The sequence below is a fragment of the Coffea arabica genome, chromosome 10e (assembly GCF_036785885.1).
Source record: "Coffea arabica cultivar ET-39 chromosome 10e, Coffea Arabica ET-39 HiFi, whole genome shotgun sequence".
Lineage (NCBI taxonomy): Eukaryota > Viridiplantae > Streptophyta > Magnoliopsida > Gentianales > Rubiaceae > Coffea > Coffea arabica.
In genome coordinates, this window is record NC_092328.1 from 14997871 (window position 1) to 15016404 (window position 18534).

Sequence of the window (18534 nt, forward strand, 5' to 3'; positions counted from 1 at the left end):
ATAACAAAAGTTGTGAATTCTAGATACATTCAATCCTAACTGAGCACTAGCGTGAGTACAATTGCAAAAATTCAAAAACTAGACTACGCTAACCTGTACAAGTCTCACGCCTCGCTCGTATCCCCTGTAAGAAAAATAAAAACTAAAGGAATGACCTAAAAGCCCAGTAAGGTTCCCATACACATAATCAAGCAATTGAAATAAGGACATATCGAGAAAACATTCACAGTATAAAAGCAATGAAAACACACTCATTAAAAGAATACATGCTCACATGAAGCCATTCGTTCATTCGTTCGCCAACCATTTTCCTTATCCCTCCAATTATTAGAAAAATACTTGCAAGTGAAAATTCCTCCAATGCTTGACATACATTCATTGATTTCATTTCCCGCCAGGCCAGTGCTCTACCAATCTAACAATCATTGAAAACATTTAACATTCAATCAAACATTCACAACAATCTACATAGGCATTAGAAGTACAACATACAAAGAACACTCACAAAAGTGTAAGGACTCGCAAAATTCTTCTTATTTACTTAAAATACCCTTTTATTTTGATTAAATTACTTTATAATATCTTTACTACTCATTTATTCTCTCAATAGTTACAATAAATCATAGAATCAAGAGTTGTACCTTTAGTTTTATAGTTAGCGTAAATTAGGGTTTTCGCGTATTTTGACCGTGTGATCACTTGGTGAGCTGTGTGTACTCAATTTGGTGGATAAGAACGAGTATTAGGTAAGGAAAAGTGTGTGGTTAGAAGTGATAATAATAAGCTAGTGAACCATATGTAAAAACACAAGTACGTGCGAGTTAAGGAAAAACGGTTCGAACCGACGTGCACCGTTTGCTACCAAGTGAGTGCACCACTTGAACATTACTTTATTACCTTAATCACCTTGCTTTTATTTCAACTAATCACCCCTAAAATATCCTATAAAGAAGCCACCATTTTTGACCAAAGGAAAGGAAAGAAAAGAAAAAAAACAAAGAAGGGAAATCTTGGCTTGACAAGTGTCAAGGATCCAACCAACTTTGACCAAATTAATTTCGTATCTTCTTATCTTTCTCTTGGCTTCATTTCTTCTCCATTTCCTTCACCTTGGCCGAAATTCTAGGGAAAGAAAAGAGAGAAAAACTTCCAAAAATTCCATCTTGATAGCTTGCTTGATTCTTGAGAAAAGTGAAGTGAAACTTGAATCCACTTCGATTAATCTTTGTGGAAGCTTGGAAGTGAGCTTGGTGCAACTTTTGGGAGGAAGAAAGTCCTTGTATCACAACTTATTTTGGGGGTTTTGAGGTATTATACTAGAAACCTTTCTTTTTCTTTCTTATTTTGCAATTGAAGCAATACATGGCTTGATAGTGATGGATTTTATGAAAGATTTCATGGTCTTGCTTATTAACTTATAATTTTCAGCTAGGGTTTGTAATTTTCAGTTGTGATTAAGGTTTTTTATCTAGTATATAATGTTTATGAGCTTGGATAGGGACTTGGGGTAATGATTCAAGGCATGAGTGTTAGTTTTAAACATTGAAACATCAAATTTTCAGCATTAATGATGAATCTGCCCTGTTTCTGACCTGCATATTGGTCCATGTTAGAGGCCGAATCAGGTTTAGGTCAAAACATGAAAGTTGTAGGGAAAGGAGTTAACTATCTGCCTGTAAATTTTCAGCTCAATCGGAGCACTGTAGAGTATGAAATGACTAAAATACCCTTGACTGCCAAATGCCCTATTTCGTGGGCAGCTTTCTGTTTTCTCTGAGATTTCACATTTTGGCCTTGAAAATGCACGAATTGGGTGTTGATGTCTTCATAAGAAATGTAGGTCTCTGTTTTAGCTTCGAAACGCCATAAAATTTATCCTAATCCGATAAGCGTAGCATCAGTTGTGACCAGAACGCCGGAAGATGACAAACCTGCTACTTACACATTCTTCTTTAATACTAGTTTCCAGCTTTGATTTTGATAGTTGCATTGCTAGAAATTGCCTTGTATTGGGATGACATTGAATCTAGTGAAGGGCTATTGTATTAAGATTGTTTATGTGTGAATTTGGGCTGAGTTGAGGAAAATAATGAAGCCATAAATCGCTGAAAAATAACTAAATACAAAGGGCATGCTGCCCAAATTTCTATTACTTACCCTTATGAATATTAGTAAGATGTAAGATTTGATTTTAGAGTTAATTGGATCTTAAATTACATTTGCTCACTTCAATTTGGGATTGGTTATTCTTAGGGTTTGTCGGTGATCAAGAGCATAATCTGGATGGAAACTTTTGACGTTATTTTGGCTTAGACTGGTGAGTGTTCTTTGTATGTTGTGCTTCTAATGCCTATGTAGATTGTTGTGAATGTTTATTTGAATGTGAAATACTTTCCAAGGGTTGCTAAACGAATTTTCGATGGGCGAGTGTGTACTTTATCGCACTCGATCTAAGTTAACGTGAAATTTTCAATGATTAAATGATTGAATGCTACTTGTGCATGAATGTAAGCCTCTTGGCTAAACTGGGCCCTTGCCCTTCGTTGCCAGCCGACTCGAGCCAGAAGCGGACTCGGTCGGACGGTTGGTGACCCTGGGACAGTGTTTTGGTATACTCGAGTATGACCACGAAGATTGGTGGAGACTGACCAATGAATTGACTAGTGGCGGGAAATGAAATGAATGAATGAATGTCAAAAACATTGGAGGAGTTTTCACTTGCAAATGTTTTCTAATGTTGGAGGAATAAGGAAAATGGTTGGCGAACGAATGAATGAATGGCTCCTCGTGAGCGTGTATCCTTTTATTGAGTGGGTTATTATTACTTTTATATGTTAAATGTTTTCTGGATTATTTGCTATTAAATGATTAATGTTTTGGATTTAATTGCTCGATTATGTGTATGAAACCTCACTGAGCTTTTAGTTCATTTCTTTTGTTTTGTTTTCCATACAGGGAATACGAGCGAGGTATGAGACTTGTACAGATTAGCGTAGTCTAATTTTTTTGAATTTTACAATTATATTCGCGCTAGTGCTCGACAGGGTTGGTTGCACCTGGATTGTAAACACCTTGATATATTTGAGTGTGTATAAGTCTTGTAGTTAGATTTGAGCATCAATGTATATGTTAAGCTTGAAATCGTTGTTTTATTTCTTTTCTATGATTGTAAGTTCTTTTCTCAAGTTAAACGTGAGTGAGTCCTGACAAGAGTTGGGCAGGCGACTCGCTAAATCCTAGGATACGCCTTAGGGGCAGGTGGGATCGTCACAAGGTTTCCAACAAAAGAGGAATGCATTTACTTTTACCCTATTAGCCACGAGCTAAAAAATGCTAAGTACCCCAAGGCTTATTAACTCCATCAAACGGTTCCTTAGCAAAAACTGTAAGAGTAAACATTAGGACCAACTTGTTTCCCCAAAAACCCCTGCGCTGTGAGTAGGATAATAACAGCAGGATGGACTATTCTGGAACCACTCCTTATATTCTAGAGAGAGAGAGAGAGAGAGAGGGAGAAACTGGAACAACAGAATTTTACATCTGGCCTCTTCGGGCTATCAGCAAGGAGGGTATATCAAACATCGCTAACATGGTAAAAAGGAGAATCATACAAACATGTAACACCCATTGCTTTGTCATATCCTGATGTATAATTATCAAAAATGTTGGCTAAAACCAAACTACATTTTAGACTACAATGTACAAACTAGGCTCAGTCCGTCCACCTTCTGAGTTATCTGCAAGAAAATTTGCCGCATTAAACCCTCATCCCAAAGATTTGTGATGCTCTTTGGTCAAATTTCACCATACTGAACACTTCTAACCCATGTAGCTCACTTTCTCCACAATCAACTATTAATTCAGTTTAACATTCTGGGAGTGAGTGAGCTGAAGTATATGGTGAAAAGCTAGCAGCTGACTCACTATAGTGAAGTGGATGCGGCTGCTGACTAGATGAACCAATGTAACTAGATGAGGCATTGCCTGGACTAGGAACATAGGGAGACATAAATCGTGAATTAAGGGGTGACAAAGAAGGATAACCCAGTGAATGGTGAGATGAAAACAAATAGGATGCATGAGATCTTTGAGAGGAAGCATTTCTGAGATCAACAGAGCTTCTGCTCACACTGAGATGAGGAGATTGGTTATAAGACTGGAGCGACTGCAGGTTGTACGGCGTGGAGCTAGAAATGGAATTGGGACGGGAGACTGAAGGGGACCGAGAAGATGCAGGTACTATTCGTATGGCTGACGATGAAGCTAATGATGATCTAACGGATGACAACATAGATGATGACGAAACAGAAGCCGGAGTAGATGAAAGCAAGGGTGTAGATTCAGAGGCTGGGGGTTCACCAGTGCTAGTTCTTGCATCACGTTTGCAAACAGGGCAGAAGGTTCTCCATGATGTAAGCCAAGCATCAACACAGATAGCATGGAATTCTGTCAAAAGCTCCAAGAATCAATCATTCCATGAAGAGTAGTAGTATTTTGCAAGACACAATATTGACACAACCACTATCATCTCACACACAAACACATACCAAGAGAAGCTGGCAGCAAACAGCTTAGACATGAATTCTTACAATTCCATGATCTAGTTAGTGAACCCAAAACTTCATTTATAAAGGAGGTCTATATACAACTAAGGCATAGCAGCAAACACCAAAAACGAAAATGACTCCCTAAAAACCCAAAATCACCAAATATGGTCAGGCTTCTTAATGCAAATGCACTCATAATGTGCTATTTACAGGAACAAATTGTAAATGAAATATGAAAACATTTCATACTTTTTCTTTGGTGCTTAATAGACAAGGGAATAGGAACCAAAGCATCAACGAATTTACATTATGGCTGTAGATATAACTCAAAGGGCCGCAAAAATGCTGCAACTTCCATGCATTGCAGTTATATTTGAAGTAACAAGCACCCATCAATGCCATTAATTGTTTAATAAGAAGGTCATACCTTTTCAGGAAACAAATCAGCTCTTTGCAAAGTAGGGGCGTGTCCAAAAAACTAGGGGAACTGCAACAGTGAAAAAGGTCCCACCAACTGACAAATTTAAAGCCAAAAGCCTATCCCTTTCAAGATACAATCTGGCTGATTTTATTTTCTTAACTTGCAAGAAACCTAATTAACTAAATTGAATTGAAGATGTACTTTTTTTTAGCCATAGAAATATCAAACATACGATGCTTATAGTGATAGAATATGGAAGAATATTATTACTGTTATTAAATAGATTTAAACTAAACTTTATCTCGCTTATTATATCTTTCTCGTATTATGGTATGAGATGGGGATATAATGCATTTGGTCAGTTCATTTTCTTTTGCTTTAAGAACTATGCTATGCTCAAGTGATTTCAACTTCAACGAATCTCCTTAGACTAAGTTCAACTATTCTATGCTCATGCTAAATTAACTTCAAAGACACATTACAAAAGAATATGGGAAACTTCATTAATAGTTGAAGTATACTGAAAAAACCAGTTAATTCATCCTAGTTCTTTCAGCTACATTTCTTTTAAAGGGTCTGGATCTACAGTAGAACGTCAGCTTTGAAAAATCAACAAATGAGCTTAGATCATATATCATGATCTCATCATAGCAACAGGATTACCTCAAAAGGCTAGAACAAGAACTTCACAATAGTTGGAAAATAAATAATGAGAAACAAGTACCAAGGAAATAAAGTTAGATATTGTTCTTAATGGACTCCAACAGTCAACCATATTCTGCAATTGCCAACACCATGCATGGTGTTTGTTGAATACGAGATTTTAAAATTAGGATTGAAAGGGGATATCTTGACTGCCACATAAATTATCATTATTATGCATTAAGCCAAAAACAAGTACAAACAAAATACAGAGAAAATATTTTTTTAACCAAAAATAGAATGAGGTTCCGGGAACAATAATACAGAAATCCAAAGCTCTAAACATGGAACTTTAATATGTAAAATTACCACTGATTCAAAATATACACACCTGATGATTTCCATTCAAGTTCACATGTAAGATGTTCAGCATCCATTAAACAAGTACAAGAATTACAATATAAACACATTAGTTGAGAACAATTTGATAAAATAAAGAAATAGATAATCAGTTCTTGCAAAACTTAGATATACAAAAGCAAGAGATGCACCATTCTGTCAACTATATAATGTCCAAAGTAATGCTGAAAGAATAAGCCACCAAGATTGTTTCTCTAAATGTAAGACCTAAAAAACTGTATTTACACTTACTGTGGTGGCATGGAAGAATTCTCAGCTTCTCTCCAACAATATAATCTTCTAGACATATAGCACATGTTGTTGAAGTACAGTTATCATCGAGAACGGCTGTAAATATTAAGCTGGGCATGGCTCTTACAAGACGGCTACTCATTCCATGGAACTCTCTGACCTGAGAAGTTCGAGAGTGCTCCCTTCGGATGCGATGCCTCCGAACAAAGAAACATGTTGCCAGAACTGCAGACATGGCAAGTAATGAAATGAAAGAGATAGCCATAATTGACCATGCTGAGTTCTCAAAGCTTGGTATTATCCACACTTCAGTCCCAGCAACAACAGCACACTTTGAAAGAATTTCCCCCGAACGTTTTGCAACAAAGACAGCATTTATTTTTATACCAGCTGAACTTCCTGCCACTGCAATTTTCAAATGACTTCATTAGATAATTGTTCTTAAAAGAAAGTAAGAAGCATATTATATCGGCATCTAACTATTTCAGATAACACTTGCTTCCCTCTTTCCAAGACCTTCTGGCTTAGGGTATCTGAGCCTGTCTAGCCCACTCAAGAAAAAGAAATTCGGAGGAAAAAACTCACTTCATTTACATAATTTTCAACCTACTTTAAGTCTTGTCTCCAAGGGCTTAAAATCAAATATAAAGACCTAAAACTCAAGTCATTACGATTTAACATAACAGGAATATCACTGGGATACCAATCTTTGACCCCCTCAAGGGTTTCTTAAGGGATTTCTCTCTGAATGAATCTTGCCACGTCAAAATTTAACTGCTTACAATGTGCTAAGAATGATGCACCATCAATTAACTTAAACCGAAGCTCCTACTACCAACTAAGCTGCAGTTTTAGATATGTAACTATACATAACTGACACAATGTGTCACTGTCTCATTGCTTAGACAAGAAAGAAGAAAAAACAATTTTTCCCTCTCATCAAATTCTTCTCTTCTGTGATAACTATGCATGGCAAAGGCAATAACCTCATGCATAATTCTATGCTTTACACGCACGAGGGAAACTTCACAGTCAATCCCATCTTTCACATTTTGGTTTTATAATTATACCGTCGCAAGAAAAGGAATGCCTTAGTAAGACATTACCAAAAGAGTTTGTTCCATAAAACCCTGCCTCAAACATGGCAAAAAAAAAAAAAACAACACAAAGGGTGACATTTATGACACCACACCCAAGTATGGAAAACTGGATGACAAGCGGCAACAAGAAGGGGAAAAAATCCTCAAGGTGTACTCAGTTCCAGAAACGGTTAACTTAGTTTTCAGCAGACGCCAGTAAATGAGAAATATCAGCTTACCTCTATTTATTTATCTCAAAGTACAGAATTCCTTCTTTGTCTACTGCTAAGTCATATAGTCATACTAAAATCAATCAGGCAGATGATTTTTTGCCAAACAAGTATGAACACATAACACACTAAATAAGTCAGAGCCATGGAGAGAAAATGACATTACTTGCAACTAATTCATCGTCTTCACTGTTATAGATAATGGCAGCTTTAAAACCTGCAGTTTGAGCGCTTCTTACTTTGTCCTCGAAGCTACATCCTCCCCTAATAATCAACACAAAAGGGGAAATGGTACCATTCCTATCAGTATCGTCGACCTTATTAGTCAATGGTAAGCATGCATCCAATGGCTGTGCTATGTACAGTGTACCACCCTCCCCAGATGCTTTCACTGATGGAGCTGCAATTGCAGTCAAGCTAAATCAGCAGATGCCACTGAGCTTAAAAGTTAACAGCAAAAAGTGAGAAAAAGGAAACATAAAGGCATGCCTTATACAACTTGTTTAATTCTTGCAGTAAATATATCTTACGCTTGGGAAACAGCTCAGAGTATTTAGAGCTGTCACCAGAAGAAAGAAGTCGTTGTACCGTAACTTTGAAAAGATCTTTTAAAGTGTTTTGTTAGCAAATTTTTATGTGAATATATTCCTATACCCGAAACCAAAAGTAGGATATATTATTAGAAAAGTTGTTTTTGTACCATTTCCTTAAATCGTCCCCCAACTACATTTTATCTTCCCAACCATCTTTTTTATGCAATGAGTAATTCACAAAAGAAAAAAGATTCAAATGATCTTCAGTCCAAGGGCACTTGTCAAATGATTACACAAATTCCAGTCAAGTTCACAAGAAATGCACACGTTCTGCAACTTAAATCTACAGTTTGAAGCTCAGATCAAGATTATTTCCTTTTTTCCAAATGAAAGGCAGTTCAAGAAAAGCTTAGCGTGAATTAATCGAATCGCTACCCCGATACAAAACGATCAAAATTCAGCAATTCATACTTCAAAAGAAGCTCCCATTGATACAATTAAGCAAAACCCAGATTCCAAATTCCACCAAACGGCATTCACTAATACCAGAATTCAGATTTCCAAATTAAAATAAAAATAAAACACCAGCACACAAATTCAGCCGAAATGAACAAAAAGACAATCAAATGAATCAAATTTAAGCTCACCAAAAGTAGCTTCAATGTCAGCAAATGATAAAGTAACGTTTTTCCCAATCAAAACCACGTTCCCTGAAGTTGTGATAGCCATTAAAGATACAAAAATCCCACAAAAGAACACACAGATATTCATCTTCATCATCTTCTCAAGAACCCCACAAAAATCTCAGCCCTAGTACTCTTCAATTCTCTGGAGAGGAAGAGATAGAGAGAGAGAGAGAGAGTTGACAAATTTAAAACTAGGGTTTTAATTTGGGAATAGAAACATCAGCTTCCATTCTTCTCAGAGGAAATGATAACTGACAAGTGAAGAATTGGAGTTCAATGTATGAATTTTTTTCCTAAAATGGATTCTCTTTTCTTTTCTTTTCTTTTTTTTTGGGGAGAGGGTTTGAGTTTTCAATGGAAACAGATTTTAAAAAATCCAAAATTTCTGCATATTTTAAAGATCTCATTGTTGTGCTGTAATGATTATCCTGATTGGCATGAGAGTTCCCGATTTTTAAAATAAATGCAAAGTTGTGCTAATGTACTACTGGTGTGTCAATTAGCGTTTCAAAATGACAAAAATGGCCTTATTGGATTAGATAAAATAATTATCAAGTAATAAAAATTTTTGAAAGGCTACTTGTGTTTTGGACACAGAATGAGAGGCGGACCCAATGTCTCATTGTTGTAAAATTTTAAATTTTATAGGCAAAAGTTTAGGCAATTATTGGATGATAAATATGTTTTCTGTGCGTATAGGACACATAATCAAAAAGTTATTTTAAAAATATAAAAATTTTTCAATGGTGTAAAACCAATTAAAATTACTGACATAATTTATCATATAAATACATAAATACATACATACATACATATAGATGTGTATATATATATATATTTCATCTTTTAATACCATCGTTACATGTTAAAGCTAAAAAGTTATATTTTTCAGTTTTTTTAATAATTACTTTATGTGTAGCATGTTTATATGCTACTAGTATCTAGTGTAGTCATTTTGGAGTAATTTCACACGTTAATTAAATGTTCATTTCATCAAAATTTTATGTCAAGCATCATAAAAATATTAATTTTTGTTGAAGTAGGAGAAAAAAATTAGTGAACATCTTATCTCAAACAATACAATAGGACACAAAAAAACAAATACAGTTCAAAGATAGATGTTTCATAAATGAAGAAGATTCTTTTGGCTGATAATAAAATATTCTTATGCGGATCCAGAATTAACCTTCACCGTCCGGACCAAGACGATGTAAGAGGATTCTTACAAAAATCAAGGTGACCCTTTTTAATTTTTTTTTTTTTATTGATGGAGTTGGTAATTAATTTCTTTTTAATACATGTTGAAGTTGGTGCAAGTGGATCCTCATGTACACTAACTGTAACGTCATCTTGATTCTTTGCTCGTAATTAACATCAATATATTCACATATCATTTTCAAAAAAACAAAAAAACCCCTCATATTCAAAAAGTTAGTCACTTTTGGACAACATTTTTTTTTTGGATATGGATTTAAAGAGTGGATGGTGGGTCCAGTTTTGTGGAATGCAGGCTGGTGGAGATGTAGGTAGAAACTGAAGGCTGTATGACTAAACCATGGAGCTGAGAACAAACTTGAAACCGTGGGCTCAATGTGTCTTTCATTAATTCTCATTCTACTTTGCTTAGTGAGTCACGTCCTGATCCTTGAAACGATGTGATTGGTTCCTCGTCCTATAGTAAAATCTTTATAAATTAATGATTTTAGAATCATACAAATTTTTTAATTAAAAGAGATATTAATTAATTAAAATAATTTATTAATTCATCGAGTGTACTTATAATTCAAAGAAATACTCATTTAAGTAACTGAAGTTTTGTTTTATTTTATAAAAATATGAATTGTTCTATTAATAAAAGGAGGTTAAAAGTCTAAAAAAATATAAACCAATCTATATCTCTTGATTTACAAATATAATTTAATTCTATTAATGTCTTCAATGTGTGTACATAACTTATATAATTTTTCTATTATCAAAAGACCAAAAAGACTTAGAACAATTGAGGGTGATACAATAGCTTTGGAATACAAGTTGAGGATGATACAGTAGTTTTAATGCCGGTTACGTGGAAGGAAGCACTTAAGGTGTCAACAACTCTTCATAATTTCTTCATTACAATATGAGAATTCAAGCCAAGAATTTTAGATGCATTAAGAAAAATTAGGGATGAGATTCATGAAGATTTAAATCTTAGGAAAAAAAAATAGCGATAGACTCCTATTTTAAGAATATACGACATGTAATTTGTGAATTGTCAATTTATGATATGAATAGGAATAAAAGGTTATGTAAGATTTTCAAAAAAAAAATTATTATCTTGCTAATTTGTCAAAATTATTAATTTTAATTGTCAACTCAAGTTGGCATTAAAAAATTATTATTTAATCATGATTATTAATTTATCGTGTGAGAACTCCGAATTTTAAGTTTTATGTTTCCATTTTTAATCCATTTATATGCATTTAAATTATTTTAAGTATTTTAAGTATTCAAGATATGATTCATTTTTGGGGCCTTATTTTCTTTACTTTATTTAACTTTAGTAAAAATGAGTTTAAGAAAATGAGAGAATTAATTTTTGTTATGTCTAATAAACCCTAGGAAATTTAATTGTTTTGGGATGAAGTTAGAACTTAAGTAAACTACTAGGATTGGAAGGAAATTGGGAAAAACTTGTTAGGTAGAAATTTGGCCAAGTGTCATCACACTACAACACCTTGACTTGGACAATTAGCTTCTTAAGCAAACTCTGCCATTTAACAAAACATTAGCCTTTTTGTCTTGAGCTCTTGGTTGAACCTCTTGAGAGGAAAAACTTCACACAAACCCTATGTCTAGTTCTTGGAAAATTAGTGCAAGATTCAAAAGGAAGTTCAACTAGATTCTACCCAACCTTGGCTTGCTACTTGAGAGGTGATTCTTGGAGTTCTTGGTGCAACTTGCAAAGCTTGAGGAGCTTGAGGTAAATCTTAAATCATGAATTTTAATGCTTTAAATTAGTAGGGTATGCATGTAATTAAGGTGCTTAGATAACCTAGATATTTGGGTTGTTGATGGCTTAGTTTGGGTTATTGTTTTGAAGCTTGGATCATGTGTTTATGTTTATGCCTTCTATATGTTTGATGTATGGTTAGGTGTATTAGGTGAGGATTTCTTTAGGTTTTCTTGGTTGTGTTAGCATGAGAATCATGGTTAAAGTAAGCTTAGTTAACTTGGTGCACATGATGTAAAAATTGAACATCCACAAGTTGGAATTTATGCTTGGGCTGGCCGAATTTTTAGCCTCAATTTTGTGAGGATTTTTCTGTTGTTTTGGTGAGATTTGTGCTCAAGGAACTTGGTTTAACATTACCCTAGAAGTGCATGTTATGTATGTGTGTTTAAGTAGTAGTTTTATTGGAGTAATGTTAAGAAAATAAGAGGAAGTGTTGTTGGAATTTTTGCGCAGGAGACTCTGAGCAGTCTTGGTAAATCTATTATATCTTGGTGTAGAAAAATCCAAATTGAGTTCTGCTTATTGCGTTTGAAACTAGATTCAGAGGGCATTCTACTGTGAAAATTTCAGAATTTTTCTCAACTCCTATGAATATCTATGATTTTCCAAATTTGACTGAATTTTCACACCTGCTTTGTTTTTCTACTTGATGAAGCAGCAATTTGAGACTGGAATTTGATTGATTTATAGATAGAATCTTACAAATATGTATTCTGAAAAATTGTAGTCCTTTGAGTCTATTTTCTAATGGTATAAAGTTTATAAATTTTGGGCTTAAGAAGATTGCGATACGATTTTTCAAACAATGTCGCCCAAAACTGGAGAAAATTCTGTTTCCAAATGTATGCATGCTGACCGGTTTTCTTGAGTTTATTTATCTTCACTTTTTGGTTTGTTTTGATGAAAGTTTGGCTCAATCTTGTGCTATAAACTTAGTAGAACTCTTGTGGACTGATTTGTAGTGAAAACCATGCATTTAATTTGAAGAAAACTTGAGTTTTGATTGGCTTTTGAGTTGAATTTCCTGATTTTTGGGTGCCTTGTTTCACCTTCAATTCGTGATAGTTTGGACTTGAAATCGCTTGTATTATTTGCCAACACATAATACTAGAGTTGTGCGTCGATTTGATCGTAAACCGATTACTCAAAGGGAGCGAAAATTAGCTATTTTTCACTACCATAAAACTGGAAAATTTCCAGTATTTGTACCCTTTTCATGTATTTATTATTGTTCTTAGTTTTTGATCCAAGAAACATTCTTTTCGCGCCAAACCTTGCTTGAATCATAAACCTAACGTGTATTGGTGACTTCCTTGAACTCGCACCTTTGCGTAGGTTTTAAAACTTATGTCCTTTTGAAATCTCTTTTGGGTCATTTGTCGCTTCGAAGTCGAGTCGCTCTAGTAGCTCTCTCAATCATTCCTTCTTTTGTTTAGTTTCTCTAATTGGAATCTTAAAGTTTCGTACTTGCTTGAATATAGGTTTTGATGTGGAAAAAGAGAACCTTGGTCGGACCATTTGATTTGCTCTGCTTTGTCGGTGAGTGTTCCAATGCATGTTATTTGATTATGCACGACTTGAAAAAATGTTATTATTTTGCTTAAGTGCTCTCCTTTGAATGACATGCAAATAAATGAATGACTGTTGTGATTTTCTTGTCGTGTTAATTTGCTAAGAGCGCATGTTCACATTGCATGAATGAGTGATAAATGTGCAAGAATGTAGGCCGATGTGTACTTTATCGCATCGGTTGAACTGAGTTTAACCCTATGCTGGCACCCTATCCAAGACCTGCCATTTGCGAGGTCGGATCAGCTGGACAACTTTGGGTTTATAACTTACCAATGTTAAGTGCAAAGCTCAAAACTCTTTGCTGAAAGGCCTTGAGTGCAATGTTTAATGTTTAATGTTAAATGAGGGGATTGTTGATTTTTCGGAGGACATAAGGTGGGAGTTCGGAGGTTATAAGGTGGTAAAATGTAGGGAATTGTTTATTGGCAGTTATAAGGTGAATGTTGCTCCATGTGAGCCCCGTATCTTTTTAATGTTTAAAGTATTATTCATCATTGTATTTACTTGAACGAATGATTGAATGCACGTATGAATGTTAATGATTGAATGCACGCATGAATGTTATTGTTTATCAAGTATTTTACATTGAAGGATTCCTATTACAATTAATTGCTCCACTACCAAATTTTTTATAGTTGAGTATCGATTTACTTGAACCTATATTACTTGAAAAACGTGTTTACATGTTAAATTGTGTTATTCTCTTATTTTGCCTGTTTACCTGGAATGCTCACTGGGCGTAAGCTCATCCCACGTTTTGTTTTCCTTAACAGGATTCGGATCCGAGAGTGCTCAAGAATACTGTTAGAATGTTTGAGAGACTTTAAGTTTTATTTTAGTAGAAATGACTGTAGTGTATATATTTTTGGGTTGTAATTAAGATAGGCGCCGAATGATGAATCTTTTGTACGCGAACCTATGTAATAGCTTTTGGAGGTATGTAAATGTTATTTTGAGGTGTAATGAATATTATTTTGATTAGTTTAGAAATTTCAAGTAATTCTTGTTATGGATGGTAGTGAGTCCTAGCGAGAGCTGAACAGGCGGTCCACTGACCCCTCTGGTTTGCCTTTGGGGAAAGTGGGGCTGTCACATATCGAGTATTAATTTATACAAGTTTTACCATTTATAGTTTTGTGAGTATTTGTTTGGGAGAAATAATTAGGTCCTCAATGTTACGCTTTTGTGCTAAATTGATCGCTCCCCACAAGTTGGTCCAAACATGCAATTAATTCAAATTAAAGGTTACTAAATTCTTAAACTTTTTTTCCCAACAAAGATTAGTTTAAAAGTAATCCTACGTAGGCAAACTCATAAAATATAAAATCTTCAAAATTGTGGTCGTCACCTAAAGTTTCTTGAATTTCAAATAGTGATAGCGAGAGGTTTAGAATGAAGTAAGATGCAAATCCGCAAGAGACCAAGGAAGGTTGTCAGTCACGACCATATAGAGGCGTTGACGACTCGAGCTGCTCGCGAGTAGCTCGCGAGCAGCTCGAGTCAAAGCTCGGCTCAAGCTCGTGTTGACCGAGCTCGAGTCGAGTTCGAGCAATTCGTTAATACAAACGAGTCGAGTTCGAGCCTTTATTTTTTAGGCTCGATAGCTCGATGAGCCACTCGTTAGGCTCGAGTAAATATGAAATTACAAAAATATCCTTTGTTAGGTTACCTAATTTTTGTTCCTCACTTTCACTGCCCCCAATCTAGCATCTTCCTCCGCCGACAATCCTAGTTAAGCCTGTTGACAACCCTTCTTCCAGTTCCTTCACAGAATTGGACCCAAACAAACACGCCATAGCCGTAGCGGCTGCCACCGCCGCCGTTGCCGAGGCTGCTCTTGCTGCTGCTCAGGCAGCTGCAGAGGTCGTTAGGCTGAGCTTGGATTAAGGTGTCAGTTCTTGGATTAAGGTTTGAGCTTTACGAATTCCGTTGTCTACTTTAGCAGAGATATTTGAAGCCAAAGTTGCATAAGGAGTTTTGATAAAGTTGGTGTACTGAGGTCACGTTGGGTTGGAGAAGCAGGTCACGTTGGATGCCTCAGCAACTGTGGTTCTCGTTTGAGCTTCATCAGAGGACAGATCCATTAAGGGAGGCAGCTCCGAAGAACACGAATCATCACGACAATTTGTCGCCCAGGTTAGCCCTGAAATGTGTGGGCTTGCGCTTGAACAAGAGACCTCCTCAAGTAATGTATTGCTTTTTCTGGCCACAATTTGCTGATCGTCTAATTTTCTTGTCCTTTTCTTTGGGTTTGATTTGCTAATTGAAGTTTGAACAAAATAGAGAGCTATCCCTCGGTAGCAAGTCTAAAATAATTATACTTTTGCACACTTTACAAGACTTAAAGCATTACCTGCTTTCTACTTTTTGCTGGCTCTTTGGATTATTTTTTGCTGGTTTTTCGCGTCTGATTCTTTCAAGTTTTTGGCTGCTGTTTTACGCTTTTTTTTTTGGCAGCTCACTTGCTGGTTTCTTTTGCTTCTTAATATAGTTAATGTTGAAGAGCTTATGCATCGGAGCTTGATTTGTTGATGAAGTGTTGAAGACATTATTTACATTTGAAAATTGATGGTTACTTATTGTATTTTATTTCCTCGTGCAACAATGGTTGAACATTTCAAGTGTTGGACATTTAGATTTTTATTTCTTATATGTTTATGATTATATTAGTGGATAATTTGTAGGCCTTAAGATCAGGAATATGTGAAAATTGTTATTATCATGCTCAAATTGTATAAAAAACATGCAGACAAAAATGTTGTTTTCTTGCCCAAAACTCCAGAAACTTGAGCTGATTTCGAGCCCGAGCTCGAGCTCTTAACGAGCTAGAAATTGAGCTAAATTCAAGCGAAACGCGAGCCAGAAAATCAAACGAAAATCGAGCGGCTCGCGAGCCATAAGCGAGTCGATCTCGAACTTGCCTTTTTCTAAATCGAGCCGAGCTCGAGCTTTATTTTACGAGCTCGTCGAGCTCGAGCTCGCATATAAATAAGCTAAGCTCGATTCGATAATTTTAAAACTCGATTCGACTCGGCTCGTTTGCACCCCTAGTCACGACCATATCTAACAATTCATGGATCCAAATTTGCCGACAACGTAAACATTTGAATTGAAGTGTTAGAACACGCCATGTAACAGTAACATATCTATCTTGTACGGGCCATAGAACCAATAGTTAAATATAATTTCTTAGTTATAAAGATCTACAAGTTGCTTACGCTGAATCACACTTATTGAAGTGCTTTTACATTATTCATAAAAGGTTACACTGATAACTTTTCCTACCCCATTTTTGATGCAAATCACCTAAGAATTGCTTAGATGTGTCCTACGAATTCCAATAACCAAAAAATGTGAAAAATAATAAAAATCCTTTTTTTTCCTGGGAAAATGGCTATTTTCGTCCCTAAACTTTTTTTAGAGTCGATTTAGTTCCTAACTTTTATTTCTGGCCAATTTAATACATGAACTTAATATTTGGATCCAATTAAGACCTTTTACCTCGGCGCCACCACCTAAAAGTAATTTGTCTCCTAATTTAACATTAAACAAGGGCATTTTTGAAAATTTTGAATTATCTCTTCTCCACTACCAACCGCCGTCACTTGCCACCCACATCCTCCTTCTTCTTTTATCCTTCTCTTTTCATCCACGTTTGAGTTTACATTGTAATTGAGAAAGTAGATGAGGAAATCTGCAAATGTAGGTGAGTGGGTTCCCCAATATTCCAGCCCTCAAAGCTCTAGCTTTTTTATTTTGAAAATAGAAGAAATTTTCTTATGTATACAGGTCAAATGCATCAAAGAGAACAAATTCAGTAGAGAGAGAGAGAGAGAGAGTCACTCATGGAAATTGTGATTTAGAAAATGCATTTAGGATCATGAAAGAGTGGCAATCCAAGTCATCAGGGACACGGATGGCTATGAATTCTACTTTATTAGTACAATAAAACTCCCATAAATAGGGCCAAATCAGTTAAGGAGCATTAAGAGGCTAGAACTTGAGCCCAATCTGCATAGTAGCAGGTAGAAACAAACGGTTGAAGAAAATACCACCGAGCCCCCAGTATAAATTAAGAAGGCAGAGAGAAAAGGTGTAGGTGGGAGGAGAGGTGAATAAATAAAAATTTTACCTCAGCCAAAAACCGTTGGGCTTTGGCTCGGCACCTTCCTGTTGTCTGAAGCCTCTGTGGCAGGCAAGCAATGAAAGACTAAGAAAGAATAACCCCATAACCACAAGCCAATTGGCTGGGAAAGACAGCCAACAGAAGTAGCAGCAGCTTCCAGTCAAGAGGTCGGGTTGGGCCCAACACTAACTGCTATGCTGGGTGATCGCCGCTCACTTGAACTGTGCACCCACTTGATGTTAGATGAAAGTACTTGATCTCTTTAGACATCACATCTTTGGAGGGTTAACGGGAAAGGGGGGTGACTGAGGAAATTAGTCGACAGAGAAAGGAAAGGAAGGACGGGGAGGCGGTGGCGGTGCCGGCAAGGAGGGGTGAGGTAGAGGAAGGATTAAGAAGTTAATTAAATATATTAAAAATCCCTTCAAATAGCTTTAAAATAAAAAATACCCCAAATACTAATAATTTTTTTAATCTACTCAGTTTGGTTACAATTCATGCCTGAAGTTCCTAATGTTAAATTAGGAGCCAAATTGCTTTTAGGTGGTGGCATCACCGTAAAAGGTCTTAATTGAATCCAAAAATTAAGTTCATATATTATATTGGCCAGAAATGAAAGTTAGGGACTAAATCGACTCTAAAAAAAAGTTTAGGGACGAAAATGGTCATTTTCCCTTTCCTTCCTTTTTGTTTAATTTTTTAATTTCATTTATTTATCCTAATAAATTTTCAACTGTTTCTACTCTTCTGCACAATTGGAACATGCTTAATCTCATTATTCAAATTTTGCATAGTATATGTACTTACCATTTTGCATTGTGAATAGCTAATTGATAATATATTCTACCATTTTCACTTACTTCGATATCAAAGACTCAATTAAATAACCCTTTAAAATATACTGCACATCAACTTTTATGATCTTTTTTTTTTTTTTTGCATCTCAATACAGTTATCAATTAAGTTTCAAATGAAATAAATATTGTATAGAATTATTTGAGTTATTCAATAGCAATATCCACTGTAGACACCAAATTCTTAAATAATTTGTA

The 18534-nt window shown here is 35.5% G+C and overlaps 1 protein-coding gene and 2 long non-coding RNA genes across 4 annotated transcripts; 2 read left to right on the top strand and 1 right to left on the bottom strand.

The window, feature by feature from the left end:
* Positions 1–1060: 1060 nt before the first annotated feature.
* Positions 1061–3152, top strand: LOC140015276 (uncharacterized). The gene is made up of 3 exons (XR_011821874.1): positions 1061–1308; positions 2254–2317; positions 2956–3152. It is a non-coding gene; the product is annotated as an uncharacterized lncRNA (long non-coding RNA).
* Positions 3153–3516: 364 nt separating this feature from the next.
* On the bottom strand, positions 3517–9225 carry LOC113712240 (receptor homology region, transmembrane domain- and RING domain-containing protein 2-like). 2 transcript variants are annotated; one of them, XM_027235569.2, is made up of 4 exons: positions 8751–9219; positions 7737–7970; positions 6262–6666; positions 3517–4446 (listed from the first exon to the last, which is right to left on the bottom strand). In XM_027235569.2, exons 1-4 carry the CDS (start codon positions 8881–8883, stop codon positions 3866–3868), a joined length of 1353 nt encoding a protein of 450 aa, XP_027091370.1. In that variant the 5' UTR covers positions 8884–9219; the 3' UTR covers positions 3517–3865. The 2 variants fall into 2 exon arrangements, with proteins under 2 accessions (XP_027091370.1, XP_071923340.1); XM_072067239.1 differs by lacking the exon at positions 7737–7970 and having other exon boundaries at positions 8751–9225.
* Positions 9226–11577: 2352 nt separating this feature from the next.
* Positions 11578–14307, top strand: LOC140015046 (uncharacterized). Its single transcript, XR_011821808.1, has 3 exons — positions 11578–11751; positions 13266–13323; positions 14130–14307. It is a non-coding gene; the product is annotated as an uncharacterized lncRNA (long non-coding RNA).
* Positions 14308–18534: the final 4227 nt, after the last annotated feature.

Excerpts from the sequence above, each read along its gene's own strand:
- LOC113712240 (XM_027235569.2), bottom strand. The coding sequence starts at position 8,883 with ATGATGAAGATGAATATCTGTGTGTTCTTTTGTGGGATTTTTGTATCT. Across the intron at positions 7,971-8,750 it reads TGACATTGAAGCTACTTTTG|CTCCATCAGTGAAAGCATCT; the intron begins GTGAGCTTAAAT and ends CTGCAATTGCAG. Across the intron at positions 6,667-7,736 it reads AGACGATGAATTAGTTGCAA|TGGCAGGAAGTTCAGCTGGT; the intron begins GTAATGTCATTT and ends TGAAAATTGCAG.